Source organism: Pogona vitticeps, chromosome 4, assembly GCF_051106095.1.
Source record: "Pogona vitticeps strain Pit_001003342236 chromosome 4, PviZW2.1, whole genome shotgun sequence".
In the NCBI taxonomy this organism is placed as follows: Eukaryota; Metazoa; Chordata; class Lepidosauria; order Squamata; family Agamidae; genus Pogona; species Pogona vitticeps.
This window is the reverse complement of record NC_135786.1, coordinates 9,515,316-9,530,249: the sequence shown is the minus strand read 5'-3', so window position 1 is coordinate 9,530,249 and position 14,934 is coordinate 9,515,316. Positions and strand designations below refer to the sequence as shown.

Genomic DNA, 14,934 nt, shown 5'->3' with positions numbered 1-14,934 from the left:
GTGCATTTCAGCTTTTAAGGTCCAGCTTACCCAATGCCTATATTTGAACAGCAGAATTTCTGTTCTATGTTTCAGCTTTCCATCTATTATCTATTACCCCATGTGCTCACACCCTAAGATTATAAGAATTGATTTCTATGGGACTTAAGCTGCAGTCTTTTACTGACTTTCCTGAGCGTAGGAAAATCTTCCTTCCTTCCTATCAAAAGCATGATCATACAATTAATAGAAGGCAATATAAAATTAGTGTAACGGCCTCCCTCTACCTCACAAAGGGGGGTTGCTACGTCACTCTAAATCATTCTTCTTTTCCACTGCCACCAACCATTCCCTCAAATAAGTAGCTTCAGGCCAAAATATGATTCAAAATAAAAACTCAGGTTTATTGGGTACAAATAAAAGGAATGGTAAATCACTTATAATTAAATAATAATTCAGTCACTATAATAAAGGCACTAGCATACACAGACTCTCACAATATATCACAGATCTCCTGACTCCTCTCTAAACCCTATCCAAGCCCTATCAAAGCCCTATCAGTCCCTATCTAAACTCTCTCACACACATTCGCTCCCATTTATACAACAGCTCCACCCCCTTGTGTCCCACCCTCCGTCACACCATTGGTAGATGACTCACAGCTTTAGCAGTGACGGACAGGTGAGGTCATAGCTGTATGTAACAATTAGGTAGCATCCTGTACATAAACACACATGACATACAGACTGGTCTAGAAAAATAAAATCGAAAAGCTTCGGTGTCAAACAATTGTCGCCTAGTAACAGGCAACATCAAGAACATTTTGGGCAGTCAATCTCAAGTCTTCCGTGGTATGTGTTGAGGGACATAGGGTACACTGACATAGGTGTGAAGTTGTGTGCTGTTCTCCACACTGTGTCTGGACTGTGTCAGTGCAAAAACCTCCATTTTCCTACATTCACCTTGGTTCTGCCAATTTGAATCCAGAGCCTATTAAGTGACTGTCAAGCAACCCACCTCTCTGTATGACTGGGAGTTACACTTTCCTGGGATTCCATCCATTTTAAGAGGCAGCTGGTTCTTTCTTTCTACATCTCTCCCCCCCCCCATGGCCAACATAGGTCATTTATTCTTAATATTAGCCAGGCTGAAGCACTGGAATTATATACCTTAATTGAAACAAAAACAATATAAACTCTCTTTCTATTATTTCCCATAGCCCCCCAGAATTTTTAGGGAGGCATTCTCTCTCTACTATTTTTGCAATCACTCTTCTTATAATTTTAAGTACCTGCACGTTTTGTCATAAAGAAAAGATGTTCAATGAATTCAGACACTGCTACATACAGCCTGCTATCCTAGGAGCAAATTACCTACAGCATATCTTCTCCCCAAAAAATCAATGCTCACATACAATGCTATACAGAATCTACTAAGAGAGCAATAAATTCTAATAATGTTCTCATCCAGGACTTAGAAAAAGAAAAGTGAGTTCAGATGTTAAGCCGTCATCAGCTTTTACATGACTGCTAACTCCTGGGTTGGTTACCTGGGGAAAACAGATAAATATTATAAAAATACAGTCAATAAGGGTTATATCTAGTTCTGGAAAAGAAAACTTTTCTACAGTCCTATCAGGCCAAAGCAAAAGAAAAGTAAAAAAATAAAGAAGACAAAAACATTATGGCACCTTAAAACTAAGTGCTATTTTTTAATGTGAGCTTTTGTGAAACAAGGCCACTGCTTCTGTCTGAGACCAGCCATTGTTTAAAATTGAAAGCTTTCTTTCAGTCTGAGGAAGAGGACTTGTCCACAAAAGCTCACATTAAAATACAGTAGTTAGTCTTTAAGACACCACAACATTTTTGTCGTCTAGCTCGTGACTGGGAGATTAGCTGAGGAGGTGGAAAAAGACACATAGCCTGGGCTTGATGAGTGTCTGGATCAGCTGAGGAGGCAGAGGAGGGGAACACTTTGTGTCCATCTCTAGTCTGCATTGTTATAATGTGAGCATGATCACCCTCAAGATATGAGACAGTGTCCTATTCAATATGTACATGAGTGAAACTCCAGCTGCAGAAGCTATCACACCAATCTGAGAAGATGCTGGATATGTGCCTTGTGCCCCCCCCCCAATATTTCATTAGATCACTGCAGGACCTTCCACAACTTGAACTTCATTCCTATGCCTAAATGTTGAACATGATACCAGCCATTGTTTTTTTTAAAAGGGACAGCCATTTACTGAGGGGGAAAAAATCAATTCTTCAAAACACCACTGGCATATGAATGTGGGATATTGTTCTTCTATATGCATAATTCAAAAAGCCAAGAAATGGCCCAATATTGCTGCACGATATCATGCCCACGTTGCCAGCAGGAAAAAAGGATGCCAAGCTTTACATAGCAAAGAACAGTCTGAATGTTGACAACACCAAAGGGCAGCAGTCAAGATGGTCTACTGGATATCCTCTAGTGCTCACTACTATTCACGATGTAACACCACACAAAAAAGCAAAGAAACTGACTCTTTTTTCCCCATCAATTAACCACTTGTCACCCTAAAACAAAACAACTGTCTAGGATGTTTTTCAACGAGTGTGAATGGAGGGAGCAGAAGTAAACTATTCCTTCTACTCAGTACCATTCACGTGTTGAAAAGGTTTATTAGGCTCCCATAAACTGTTATTCAAATAGGAACATAATGGCTGAAATCCTGTTGCACAGCTCCTGGTGCATAATAGCGATGATGTCAGCAGCAGTAGCAAATTGCCACAGATTCAAGGCAACTCCCTGCTGATTAAAGGCAACTTCAGGGTGTGCATGTCTCGTCTACAATGTGAAAAAGTCAATTGTACTCCATAATCACCAAAGGAAGTCTTTAATGAGCAACAGTGAAAAGTAGTAAATGCAAGAATTCTATGCTTTGGATTCCCTCTTGATTTAATCCATGGCCCCAACTATCAGCCAAATAACAGAAGAATATAGGGGGGAAACAGCTGATAGTGACATATTTAAGACTTTATTTCTTTCTGATATTCTTATCCACCTATTATAAAATGGCATTACTGAATTGGCGTGTTTCTCTTGCCATTGCAGTACCACTGCTTCTTCTTCTTCATCATCCATCTCCTTTCCTCTTTTGTTCTAAGGCTCTCTGTTACTCTTGACTAGCCAGCATGGGGGAATTGCACCAGCATTTCTAGCTCAGGACCCAGAGAGGAAGGGGTTACAGATAAGCGAACAGTACGTCACTCTGAAGATAATAAGTAAAAAGATCTCAAACACTGAAGACCACCTACTTTGTGGACTATCAATTAAGAAACCCATATTCTTTCCCCTTCTTCTTTCTTTCTTGATTCCCCAGACTAATTAGGCAGATCTGACTGGAAAGATTTTACTGACTCATGCCAACTAGGGAACTGAACCCACTTACCCAAATCGTATCTTTCTGTCAGCATCCTGTGGCTTATCTGCCAATACATGCCAAGTGGGGAGATTCAAAAAGCAGGCACACAGAACTGCTCCCTCTCTTCGGTGCGCGTGTTATGTGCTACCAAGTCACCGCCAATTTATGGAGATGCTTATAAGGTTTTCAAGGTATTTTGAAGAAGTTGTTTACCACTGCTGCCACACACAAACGGGAATTTGAACCCAAGTCTCCTGAGTTCTAGTCCAACACTCTATCCACTGAACCAACCTGGGGCCACACACCCCCAAAGGGGGTCACAAAGTGTTTTCTGTGGGGGTTACAGGTTGCCATACAAGTGTTGTAGCCTTTGTCAAAGAATGCCTTCCTTGACCTTTCAGAGCAGGATATTAAATTTAGTGCACATGTGTACATGTATTATGAGAAACAGGCCCTTTGGGGAAGAAGAAAAAACTCTACTTTCTGAGAAGGGATGACCAAAAAAAGAAAGATATAATTGCTGCACAAGAAAAAGGCAAGGCATTTCTTTTCCCTGATAGACTTTGGGAGTGTCAACTCCTTTGACTTCTTTTCCCTGATAGACTTTGGGAGTGTCAACTCCTTTGACTTCTTTTCCCTGATAGACCTTGGGAGTGTCAACTCCTTGGACTTCTTTTCCCCCATAGACTTTGGGAGTGTCAACTCCTTTGACTTCTTTTCCCTGATAGACTTTGGGAGTGAAGCCAACTCCTTCGACCCTAAGGTTCTTACATTTTTTTTCTTTGTCCCTGTCAGCCCTTTAAGGAGTTCTGTTGTTCAAATAAAGAACTTGCTTCTGCAAACACTTGTTGTGTTATCATGGAGGAGGGCAGGGGCACTCCCAGCTGGACAATTAAAAAAAGGTGGCAGGAAAGAAAAAGTGCTCAAGATGTAATGTCAGAGAAGAGCTTGACCAAGGACTGCCAAAAAGATGAATCAACTGGTCCTATATTAAATCAAGGGTGAATTCCTACTAGAAGCAAAAAGTGAGAATATCATTCTTTGGACATATCATGAAAAGACAAGACTCACAGCAAAAGATAATAGTACAAGGAAAAATCTAACTGCACTTGGAGAAGATGACCAAACATGAGATGGATTGCCTCAATAAAAGAATTCAGCACTTTTACGTTACAAGACCTGAGCAGGGCTGTCAATCACAGAGTCTGTTGGAGGCCACTAATCCAGAAGCTGAAATCCTGTTGCCAAACTACACAAATTATGTAACTTTTAGAAGAAAACCACCATCAGTTAAGAAATCTGTGTTGACGTTATCAGTTGCATACTGAGTCGCATGACTTGGTATGCCAGAGATAATACCTACAGAGATTTTTTTAAAAAACTTATGATAGTTTGCATCTAAAATGTATAAAGTTTGCATAACTATGCAACAGGATTTGAACCAGACGGTCACCATAATTAGGAAATGACTGTATAAGAACTACTACATCCAAGAAGGCCAAATGTATGCTGCTGCCCTTCCATCACTACCGTCATCCCCCTCTCTCTGCATTTGCAAATTTATTCTCCGGTACAATTAATTGCATGTCTCACTCTATTTATAAGGCTCTAATGGTAATGGAATGGCATGGCATTTTATAAAATTATCATACACACACTGCTAATTGATTATTCATTTACTGAGTCATAACAACCACTCTGATAAATGGAAATACAGTTGGAGCTTTTCCTGATTATAGGCAAGTCCATTAACTTTATCAAGGACCACAAATTAGCACATAAGTCCCTTCCAAGCCATCTTGGTTCTTAAATATGTAATTATAAAATGGAAAAACTAGACCAGCACGATATATCTATGCATAGACATTTCACCAACTGCAGGTGATGCCGTTCTGTCCCTCCAGGGCTGCCTGGTGGCCGTACTGCAATGGATGCAGGAGAACGGGCTGAGGCTGAACCCGGACAAGACGGAGGTTCTGAGGGTGGGTGGCTCTGTGGGTGGTGGCTTGGGAAACTCCCTCATGTTTGAGGGGGTGACCCTGGCCGCGAAGAGTGGGGTCCGCAGCCTGGGAGTACACCTGGACCCGATGCTCACCATGGAAACGCAGGTGGTATCGGTAGTCCGCTCCGCCTTTTTCCACCTTTGGTGGATTGCCCGGTTGCGACCTTACTTAAACACGGGGGTGCTCACTACATGCACTCGTAATCTCTAGATTAGACTACCGTAACGCGCTCTACATGGGGCTCCCTTTGAAGCTGATGCGGAAAATTCAGGTGGTGCAGAATGTGGCGGCCAGACTCCTTACTGGAGTGAGAAAATACCAACATATCTGTCCTACTCTGGCCATGCTGCATTAGCTGCCCATCCGTTTCCACATTGACTTCAAAGTGGTAATGCTTACATATAAAGCCCTAAATGGTTTAGGACCTCGATACTTGACAGAACGCCTGCTTCCACCTAGATCTACTCGGATCACCCACATGAGCCAGGAGGTGAGGCTGAGGAGCCTAACGATGAGGGAGGCCCGGAAAGAAAGGACACGAAACCGGGCCTTCTTGGCAGTGGCTCCTCGCCTCTGGAACAATCTCCCTCCTGAGATCCGCGCGGCCCCCACTTTGGACACTTAAAGTCACTTAAGTCAATTAAAAACATGGCTATACATTCAGATCTTCCCTCCGCTTAATATCTGACTTTTCTGTTTATTCTCTCCTTATGTATTTTCTATTCTATTGTTGTATTCTGTTTATTACAATATGATTTATGTAATTGTTTGTGTTTTTTGTATTATTTCACTGTTTTTATTATATTGGAAGCCGCCTAGAGTGGTCTTTTAGACCAGATGGGCGGGGTGTAAATCAAATAAATAAATAAATAAATAAATAAATAAATAAATAAATAAATAAATAAATATCTGTGAAGATTCTCCATCATCCAGGCGAGGTTATCTGGAAGATGAGTCACGGCAAATAGACTTCTTTCTTATTTGACTGAAACATTTCACTTCTCATCCAAGTAGCTTCTTCAATCCGGTTGCCATGACTCATCTTCCAGATAGACCTGTTCAAATATTATAGTTGCAATATTTTTGAATGCCAGAACTCTTAACAGGAGCTATTGTAAAATCTGCCTGACTTTCAAGGATTCAGGTTATTTTCTATGAACCTTTTCAGAATTGTCGTATTCTTGAAATATCTGCCTTGTTATGGTTTTTCAAACATTGTTTTGCATCAAACCATCTGTATTGACTTCTTCTTTTTACCCTTCATTGCCAAACAGTCTTTCATTTTGCAGGCAAAATGTGCACGTAGCCCTAAAGCAGGCATAGAGAGCTTTTAGCTTTTCAATTTTTCCACTCTAGCATGCCCATCAGCTTCACCTCCACAACCAGTGGTAAAGGGTTACAGGAGTTATACTCTAAATATCTAGATAGGCAAACCAGCCTAATGGGTATGAGTATGCCTTCCTAAATGGTATTACCAAACATTCAAAAAGGAGAAATATAGCCATGATGAGAGACCTCAGGTACCTTGATATTCATTAGAAGTCCACTTTGGCCAAGAATGCAAGTCCCAACAAATTGGAGTTGGCCTATATGATGTTTCAGATCCCTTCCATTTCCATGATACCATGATTCTATGAAGGATTCTTTGCTTCTGCCCTAAATATGATCCATGATGCAGCATGACCAATGTTCCCTCTAAGCTGTGTGCACACACACATGCACAGCGCTGCATCAATCCTGCACAACCAGATCAATATGGTGGCCTTGCGGGATTTGGAAACTATACTTCTATTAATGCAGCCTAAAATAGCATTAGCCTTTTTTGTAGCCACATCACACTGTTGGCTCATATGTAGCTTGTTATCTACGACAATTCCAAGATCATTCTCACTCGTAGTTTTACTGAGCCAGGTATCACCCATCTTATAACTGGTTTCTGTTTCCCAGGTGGAGGACTTTGCACTTATCCCTGTTGAATTTAATTCTGTTGGTTTCAGCCCAGTGCTCCATCCTATCAAGGTCATTTTGAATTTTGTTTCTGTCTTCTAGGGTATTAGCTATTCCACCCAATTTGATATCACCTGCAGATTTGACAAGCATTCCCTGCACTCTCTCATCCAAGTTATTAATACTAATATTGAAGAGCACCAGGCTCAGGACTGAACCTTGGGATACCCCACTAGTTACATCCTCCTAATTAGAGAAGGACCCATTAATCATCACCCTCTAAGTATGATTCTGTAACCAATTGTGTATCCACCTGACACTTAATCTATCCAGCCCACACCTAGTTAGCTTGCTAATCAGGATATCATGGAGCACTTTTTCAAAAGCTTTGCTGAAGTCAAGATATACTATGTCTACAGCATTCCCTCTGTCTATCAGGGAGGTTACCTGCAGATGGAGACAGCCGCCCCGAAATTAAAAGACGCCTGCTTCTGGGGAGAAAAGTGATGACAAACCTTGACAGCATCTTAAAAAGCAGAGACATCACCGTGCCAACAAAAGTCCGAATAGTCAAAGCTATGGTTTCTCCTGTAGTGATGTATGGATGTGAGAGCTGGACCATAAAGAAAGCAGACCGCCGAAGAATTGATGCCTTTGAATTGTGGTGCTGGAGGAGGCTCTTGAGAGTCCCCTGGACTGCAAGGAGAACAAACCTATCAATTCTAAAGGAAATCAACCCTGAGTGCTCACTGGAAGGACAGATCCTGAAGCTGAGGCTCCAGTACTTTGGCCATCTCATGAGAAGAGAAGACTCCTTGGAAAAGACCTTGATGTTAGGAAAGTGTGACGGCAAGAGGAGAAGGGGACGACAGAGGATGAGATGGCTGGACAGTGTCTGCGAAGCAACCAACATGACTTTGACCCAACTCTGGGAGGCAGTGGAAGATAGGAGGGCCTGGCGTGCTCTGGTCCATGGGGTCACGAAGAGTCGGACACGACTAAACGACTAAACAACATCAACCTAATCAAAACACGAGATCAAATTAGTTTGGCAGTATTTGTTCTTGACAAATCCATCTTGGCTTCTAGTTATTACTGCATTGTTTTCTAGGTGCTTGCACAATGACTGCTTTACGGTCTGTTCCAGAATTTTGCCTGGGATTGATGCCAGGCTGACTGGCCTGTAGTTCCCAGGTTCCTCTTTTTTGCCCTGTTTGAAGACAGGGATAACATTAGCCCTCCTCCAGTCTTCTGGCACCTCACTCGTTTCCCATGATTTCAAGAAAATAATGGATAGCTGTTCTTCAGCCACTTCCTTAAGTACTCTCAGATGCAGTTCATCTGGCCCTGGAGATTTGAAATCATTCAAGGTGGTAAGGTATTCCTTGACTATTTATTTCCAGGTGTAATCCTGCCTCCCACACTTGCCCTTTCAATTTGTTTGGAGGTCCACAGTCTGTCTTATGGGAAAAGACTAAACTAAAATGGGAATTGAGCACCTCTGCCTTTTCTGTGTCCTCCGTTATCATTTTTCAATCTCCATTGCGGAGCTGAGCCACTATGTCTTTTGCTACATACATACCTGAAGAACATACAATGCTTCATGCTGAATCACTATGGCCTGATCCAGTTGGGAGTGGGAAAGTTATGGGCACCCAGATACTAAAGCCTTTACACACTATGACTGAAATCCTGTTGCTCAGCCTAAAGTCGCATTAGAACATGATAAATCCAGTGGGAATTTAGTGAGACAACTCCTCGGAACATTCCATCGATTCAAATGGGCCTACTTTAGTTGGAAATTATCATGCTAAAGTAATTAATAACTAGAGTAGGCTGATTTGAATAAACTGAGCATGGGAGAGATGTTGACTCACCAAATCCCCACTGATACAGTGGGTCTACTGTAGTGCAGCGTACTACGTTACGCATCAGGATTCCAGCCAATAAAATCATACTCCTGCCTCCATTACTTGTCCTCATTTGCAGATCTGGAGAAACGTGGGAATTCCATGGGACTTCAGCCTGCATCGTGGAACCTGGAACCCTAGCAAATCACCATACTGATTCATTCTTCATATACTGATTCATTGTTTCAGTTATAAGAGTAATTCAGCAATGCTTTAGCTACTGAAAAATGTTTGAGGTTACTGAAAAGAATTTATTTTTATTTATTTATATACCTCTTTTCCTCTGTAAGAGTGAAATGTTGTTAGGCATCCTTCAGTCTCAAAAGACTATGGTAACGTGCTCTGAATAGAGGTCTTGGAACAGCATCTAGTGTGGCTGAAAAGGCTGATTCGAGAGTGACAATCCCTTCCACACTGAAGACAATCTGCCCTCTGTCCAGCTCCCTGGTTTTGCTTGTTTCGGGACTTCCTGTTTTCCTCAGCCTGCTGGACAAGGGTCTCTTCAAATTGGGAGAGGCCATGATGCAACGCCTGCCTCTAGGCTTAACGCTCAGATGTCAGGGTTTCCCATCTGTTGAGGTCCATCCCTAAGGCCTTCAGATCCCCTTTGCAGATCTCCTTGTATCGCAGCTGTGGTCTCCCTCTGGGGCGATTTCCCTGCACTAATTCTCCATACAGGAGATCCTTTGGAGTGAAATACGACTACAAGTAACTTTCTGTTTATAATTCCCACACTGTAGCTCTCTTGCCCAGTAGGTTAAACCACCCAAACCAACATAAACAGAGATTTTTCTTGTTTCTCTTTGGTTGTCATTTCCAGGGGTGGGGATGACGGAACCTCAATATTCCTTGTCTGGCATAGGTTGAACTCCTGCTTAACAGGTGACCCTCAGGCATCGAGTGCAATTAGAAGCAGGAAAAAACAGTAAACTTGAAAAAAGTTTAAATAGATGCACTAAGCAGAATAGTTGGGGATGGTATGAGCTGCTGGCTCTCATCATTCCCTCTCACCTCGAGATTAGCTGCTGAGTGGCAATGGCTCAAGAGCCATAATGGCTACTCCCTGCCAAAGCAGGAAAACCACAGATAAAGCATCCTAGATAGGTGGCCATCTCACTTTGTTTGAAAATCTTCAACAAAGGAGTGTCCACCGCCATTCCAGACAGTTGATTCCCTTGTTGAACAGCTTTCACAGCCACAGAAATTCTTCTTAATATTTGGGCAGAATCTCCTTTCTTGTAATCTGAATCCATTGCTTCAAAGCAAGGTCACCGAGAATCAGGTGAACAGCATGCTCAAAAGAATCCCACTTTTTTCAGAAGTATAAAAGGAAAGGGGGGGAAAACCTGGGGAGGGGGCCAACGAAATGGGCAGCCCAACACACCAGATTATCTCAGGAATCACAGAATGTTAGATGCCTCTTTCTGATCCTGCTTCTTCAAGCTAAAGCTGAGCGAAAGAGGTTAAGCTTGTCAGTCTGGAAAGAAAAGGGAGCCACACACACACACACACACACACACACCAGAGGAAATGCTGTCTACACCACTGAGTGACTACCACCGCCCAACATAAGGCAGGCTAGCTTGGTGGCTGGAGCCTCAGAGCAGGACAGGAACTGCTATAAATTCTGCAAATGTCAGAAATAGCATCTTTCCCCCTCAATAACATGTAATTTAACAGAGCAAAGAAATAAAATTAAATCCATTGTGCTCAGTATAAAATAATGTCCAGAAAACATCTGCTTTGCATTTAATGTTCAGAAAGCAGCCATCTCTCTTTAGAAGATTTATTCAATTTCCTTCTGTCCCCTGAGTAAATTGCAACTGGTTGCCATTTCGGCTATGTATCAGATCTTAAGTAGCTGTACTGTCATAGGGTATTTCATGGAGAGCTGGTGTGGCTTATAGGAAATGAAAATATTACCCTTAGACCAGTGGTCCCCAACCTTGGGCCTCCAGATGTTCTTGTGTGTGTGTGTGTGTGTGTGTGTGTGTGTGTGTGTGTGTGTGTGTGTGTGTGTGTGTGTGTGTGTGTGTGTGTGTGTGTGTGTGTGTGTGTGTGAGTGAACAAACCATTCTTCTCCACTGGAGGAGAACTGTGTTTAAACCAGCTCTACCACAGGGGTAAGAAAGTAGCTTGTCTCCCATCCGAGCTAACCCAGCAGGTCAGATGATATTACAGGGCAGGGCCTAAGCACCAGACCAAGCATTTGTCTTGACAGTGTCCGATCCACTCCCAAATATAATTTTCCTTTCTCTGTTTTAAGGGGGGCATAGACTTCAATGACCTCTTCACAAAGCATGCTCCTGCTCTCACATCTCTTCCTTATGCCGTTCATGCTCCCATTGGAGAATATCAACCTAGTGGTGAATTCCACTGCCACCTCCACTCTTAAACTGGTGGTAACTGCAGCTTTGGCCACCCACGGCTCATTTTTCCAACTGGAAGCAGAGGTACCCGGAAGGGTAGGGAACTTAGGAAGCAAGCAAAGCTTTGTGAAAGGAAGAGCTATCCCTCACACTTCTCAGAGGCCAAATTAGATTCATGGGCTAAAGATTTCCCTTCCCAATTCTATGGAATCGTTATTTGCAGTTATGCTCACATTCTGGTATTAATAGGAAACTCTCCCTTGATATATAGGAGTCCTTTGCACGGGATGCATACATTGATTGATTGACTGACTGCTGGATTGATTGAGTCGTTGGTTTGTTAGCTACATTTATATCCTACCTCTTCTACAGAGAGATCAGGGTACCAGACACGTCATTCCTCCCCTAATTAAGTCAGGCTGAAACAGAGTGACTGAATCAAGGTTCTCCACTGAGTTTCATCGCTCATGGAGGACTGAAACTTTAGCTTTAGTCCAAACATCTAGTCCAGTGGTTTCCAACCCTCAGTCACCAGATGTCCTTGGACTACATCTTCCAGAAATCCTGACCAACGCAGCTAGTGGTGAAGACTTCTGAAAGTTTTAGTCCAAGAACATCTGAGGACCCAAGGTTGGGAATCACAGCTCTAGTTAATACCCTGTATCGGTTCTCAACCATCATGTCCAAAGCTGAGAAGCAGCTATGTCACTGCCTGCCCACCCACTGGTAGAATTTGTGCAGAGTGAGGTGAAGGAGATTTTGCACTGTTAGTAAGGTGGTGATGCGTGTGAACTCAACACAGGATACTAGATGCCAGCTTGCCTTGCAACACAGCAAGACTATGTAGACTAATTGGTGTTTCTGTGCATTGCAGGAGCTGTTGTGATTGCTTTTGTGGTCTGCTGGCTTCCGTATCATGTACGGCGACTTATGTATTGCTATGTGCCAGAAAATCAATGGACAGAGTAAGTAATGATGGGTTTTCTGAATGTTAATGTTGGAATATTTCAAGCAAACTGCAACACCAGCAACCCAATCCTCTCTTTACCACAAAAACACATAGACACATCTCAACTGGTTCCTGATCTCTTGGGAGGAAACAGCAATTAGAGGAGGAAACACCCACATCCTGAGAGATAAACCAATTAGATAATGGATCAAGCCTTCCTCTTCCTACTCTCTGCTAAGGAGGAAGAGTTTGTTGGGCATGCCAACAGCAATTGCAGTAAATGAGCCAGATTGAAAATGAGGTTAAAGTCCAATCTAGTTCAGCATTCTGTTCCTATCACAACCAACCAGGTGCTCTGGGAGACCCCCAAACAAACACAATAGCACCCTCCACTGCATGGTTCCCGGCAACTGGCTCCATACAGAGATATACTTCCCTCTGAAACTAGCCGTCATGACTAATAGCCCTTATAGCTTTACCTTCTGTGAATTTGTAAAACAAAAACAAAGGACCCTCTTTTAAAGCCAAACGGGTTTGCTGTCCTCTGTACATCTTGTAGCTGTGAATTCCATGCTATGACTGTTCAGCAGACAGATCCACTCTGGAGATCTCACAGCCACTAAATCCATCTGATCAAAATGGAACATCCTAACGTGCAGAAGAGAACGAGTCCAATTACGACTGGGCTGGTGCAACTGCCTGATGAGGAAAGGCTACAGCGTTTGGGGCTCTTGAGTCTAGGCAACATGATGGAGATGGATAAAATGATGCAGGCGATGGATAAAGTGGATAGAGAGAAGCTCTTTTCCTTCTCACACAATACCAGAATCAGGGGACATCCACTCCAGTTGAGTGTAGAGAGAGTGAGAACAGACAAAAGAAAAATGTTCTTTACCCAACCTATTGTTAGTCTGTGGAACTCCTTGCCACAGGATGTGGTGACGGCATCTGGCCTAGATGCCTTTAAAAGGGGATTGGACGGATTCCTGGAGGAAAAGCCCATCACAGGTTACAAGGCATGATGGGGATGTATAATCTCCAGTCTTAAAAGGAAGGTACCTCCAAATGCCAGATGCAGGTGAGGGGTATCAGGAGACAGGGATCCAGTTGTCTTGTGTGCTCCCAGAGGCATCTGGTGGAACCACTGTGAGATACAGGAAGCTGAACTAGAGGGGCCCTTGGCCTGATCCAGGAGGGCTCTCCTGATGTTCTTATGTAAAGGAACGCCAAGTTGCCTGACTCTCAAGCAGAGCCTGGAAGCTTGACTGGGACAAGTAATCTAAAAGCACTTCACTATCCATGGCTGTTTATTCTCTTAGGGCTCAGTTGTCAATGGGAAACATTTATCTGGATAGTTCAGTGGTTTAGGTCTCTGGCCACAGAGCGAGAGATTGGGAATTCGATTCCCCACTGGTCCTCCTTAACTCAATGATCCGTAGGGTCCCATCCAGCTCTGCAGTTCTAAGATTATTATTAGAGATCATCCAAGGAGGTCAGAGTGCACAAATCTAACACAGGACTCTGTAGACAGTATCTCATTGAGCTTCTGCTGGGCAAAAAGTCCTGTTAGCATAGTAATGTAGGATTGCACCACTTGTGCAAGCACCGGTGAGGTTGTCTTCAAGGAGGGCATGTTTTCTTCATGGAGACCACTGTCTGTGCAATGATGCTACTTGTGCAAGCAGTGAGATCCACATGACTACACTTAAGGGTGTTTCCCTTTGATAGAAGCATAATAGCACCCTGGTGGAATTCCCTGGGTCTGAAGTATAAACCCTATCTAGGAGGAATGAGGGGAAAAATAGGCAGGAGTTCTTGCTCCAAAGTGGTCAAAAAGAGCAGCAATGTCAAAAAACAAAAAAGCAGACCTAAGATCTAAGTTACATTTCTGCTGTGTGAGTAACAAGAGATCATTGACTGTTTTTGAGAAGAACAGTATTTCTCCTCCCTCGCCACTCTCACCCCACCCTACCCAGTTTCCCTGACATTTCTTGAGTTTTGTGATGGGGGAAATGATTTCAAAGTTTCACCCATATTTTACATAGTTTCAGATTTCTAACCACACATAGCTATCCTGTTTATGGGCTCCTACAAAGCAGTACAATGGACCCCATGAAAGCCACAGCTTGGAAAATAAGCTGGTCCCAGAACTGGGAGAGACTGGAAGTTCTTGTCCAAAAAAGCAACTTCTCAAAGTTCTGATGTGAACAGATGAAGCTGTCCCATAAAAGAGATGGACCACTGCAATCATCCTACCCTGTTGTATCTCTTCCAACTGGCAGTGGATCCTGGGGATCTCTCAGTCCAGTTGCTCCCCTCTTCCAGTTGCAGCTTCCTAACTTATGATCCATTGGATGGAGACACCAGG

At 43.0% G+C, this 14,934-nt stretch overlaps 1 protein-coding gene across 1 annotated transcript in view; it reads left to right on the top strand.

Moving 5' to 3' along the window:
- The window catches only part of NTSR1 (neurotensin receptor 1), a 154,818-nt gene that overhangs the window by 127,464 nt on the left and 12,420 nt on the right, over positions 1-14,934 (top strand). Inside the window, exon 3 of the mRNA XM_020804626.3 lies at positions 12,492-12,582. Within this exon, the coding sequence (XP_020660285.2) occupies positions 12,492-12,582 (91 nt within the window). The remainder of the gene's footprint in view (positions 1-12,491; positions 12,583-14,934) is intronic.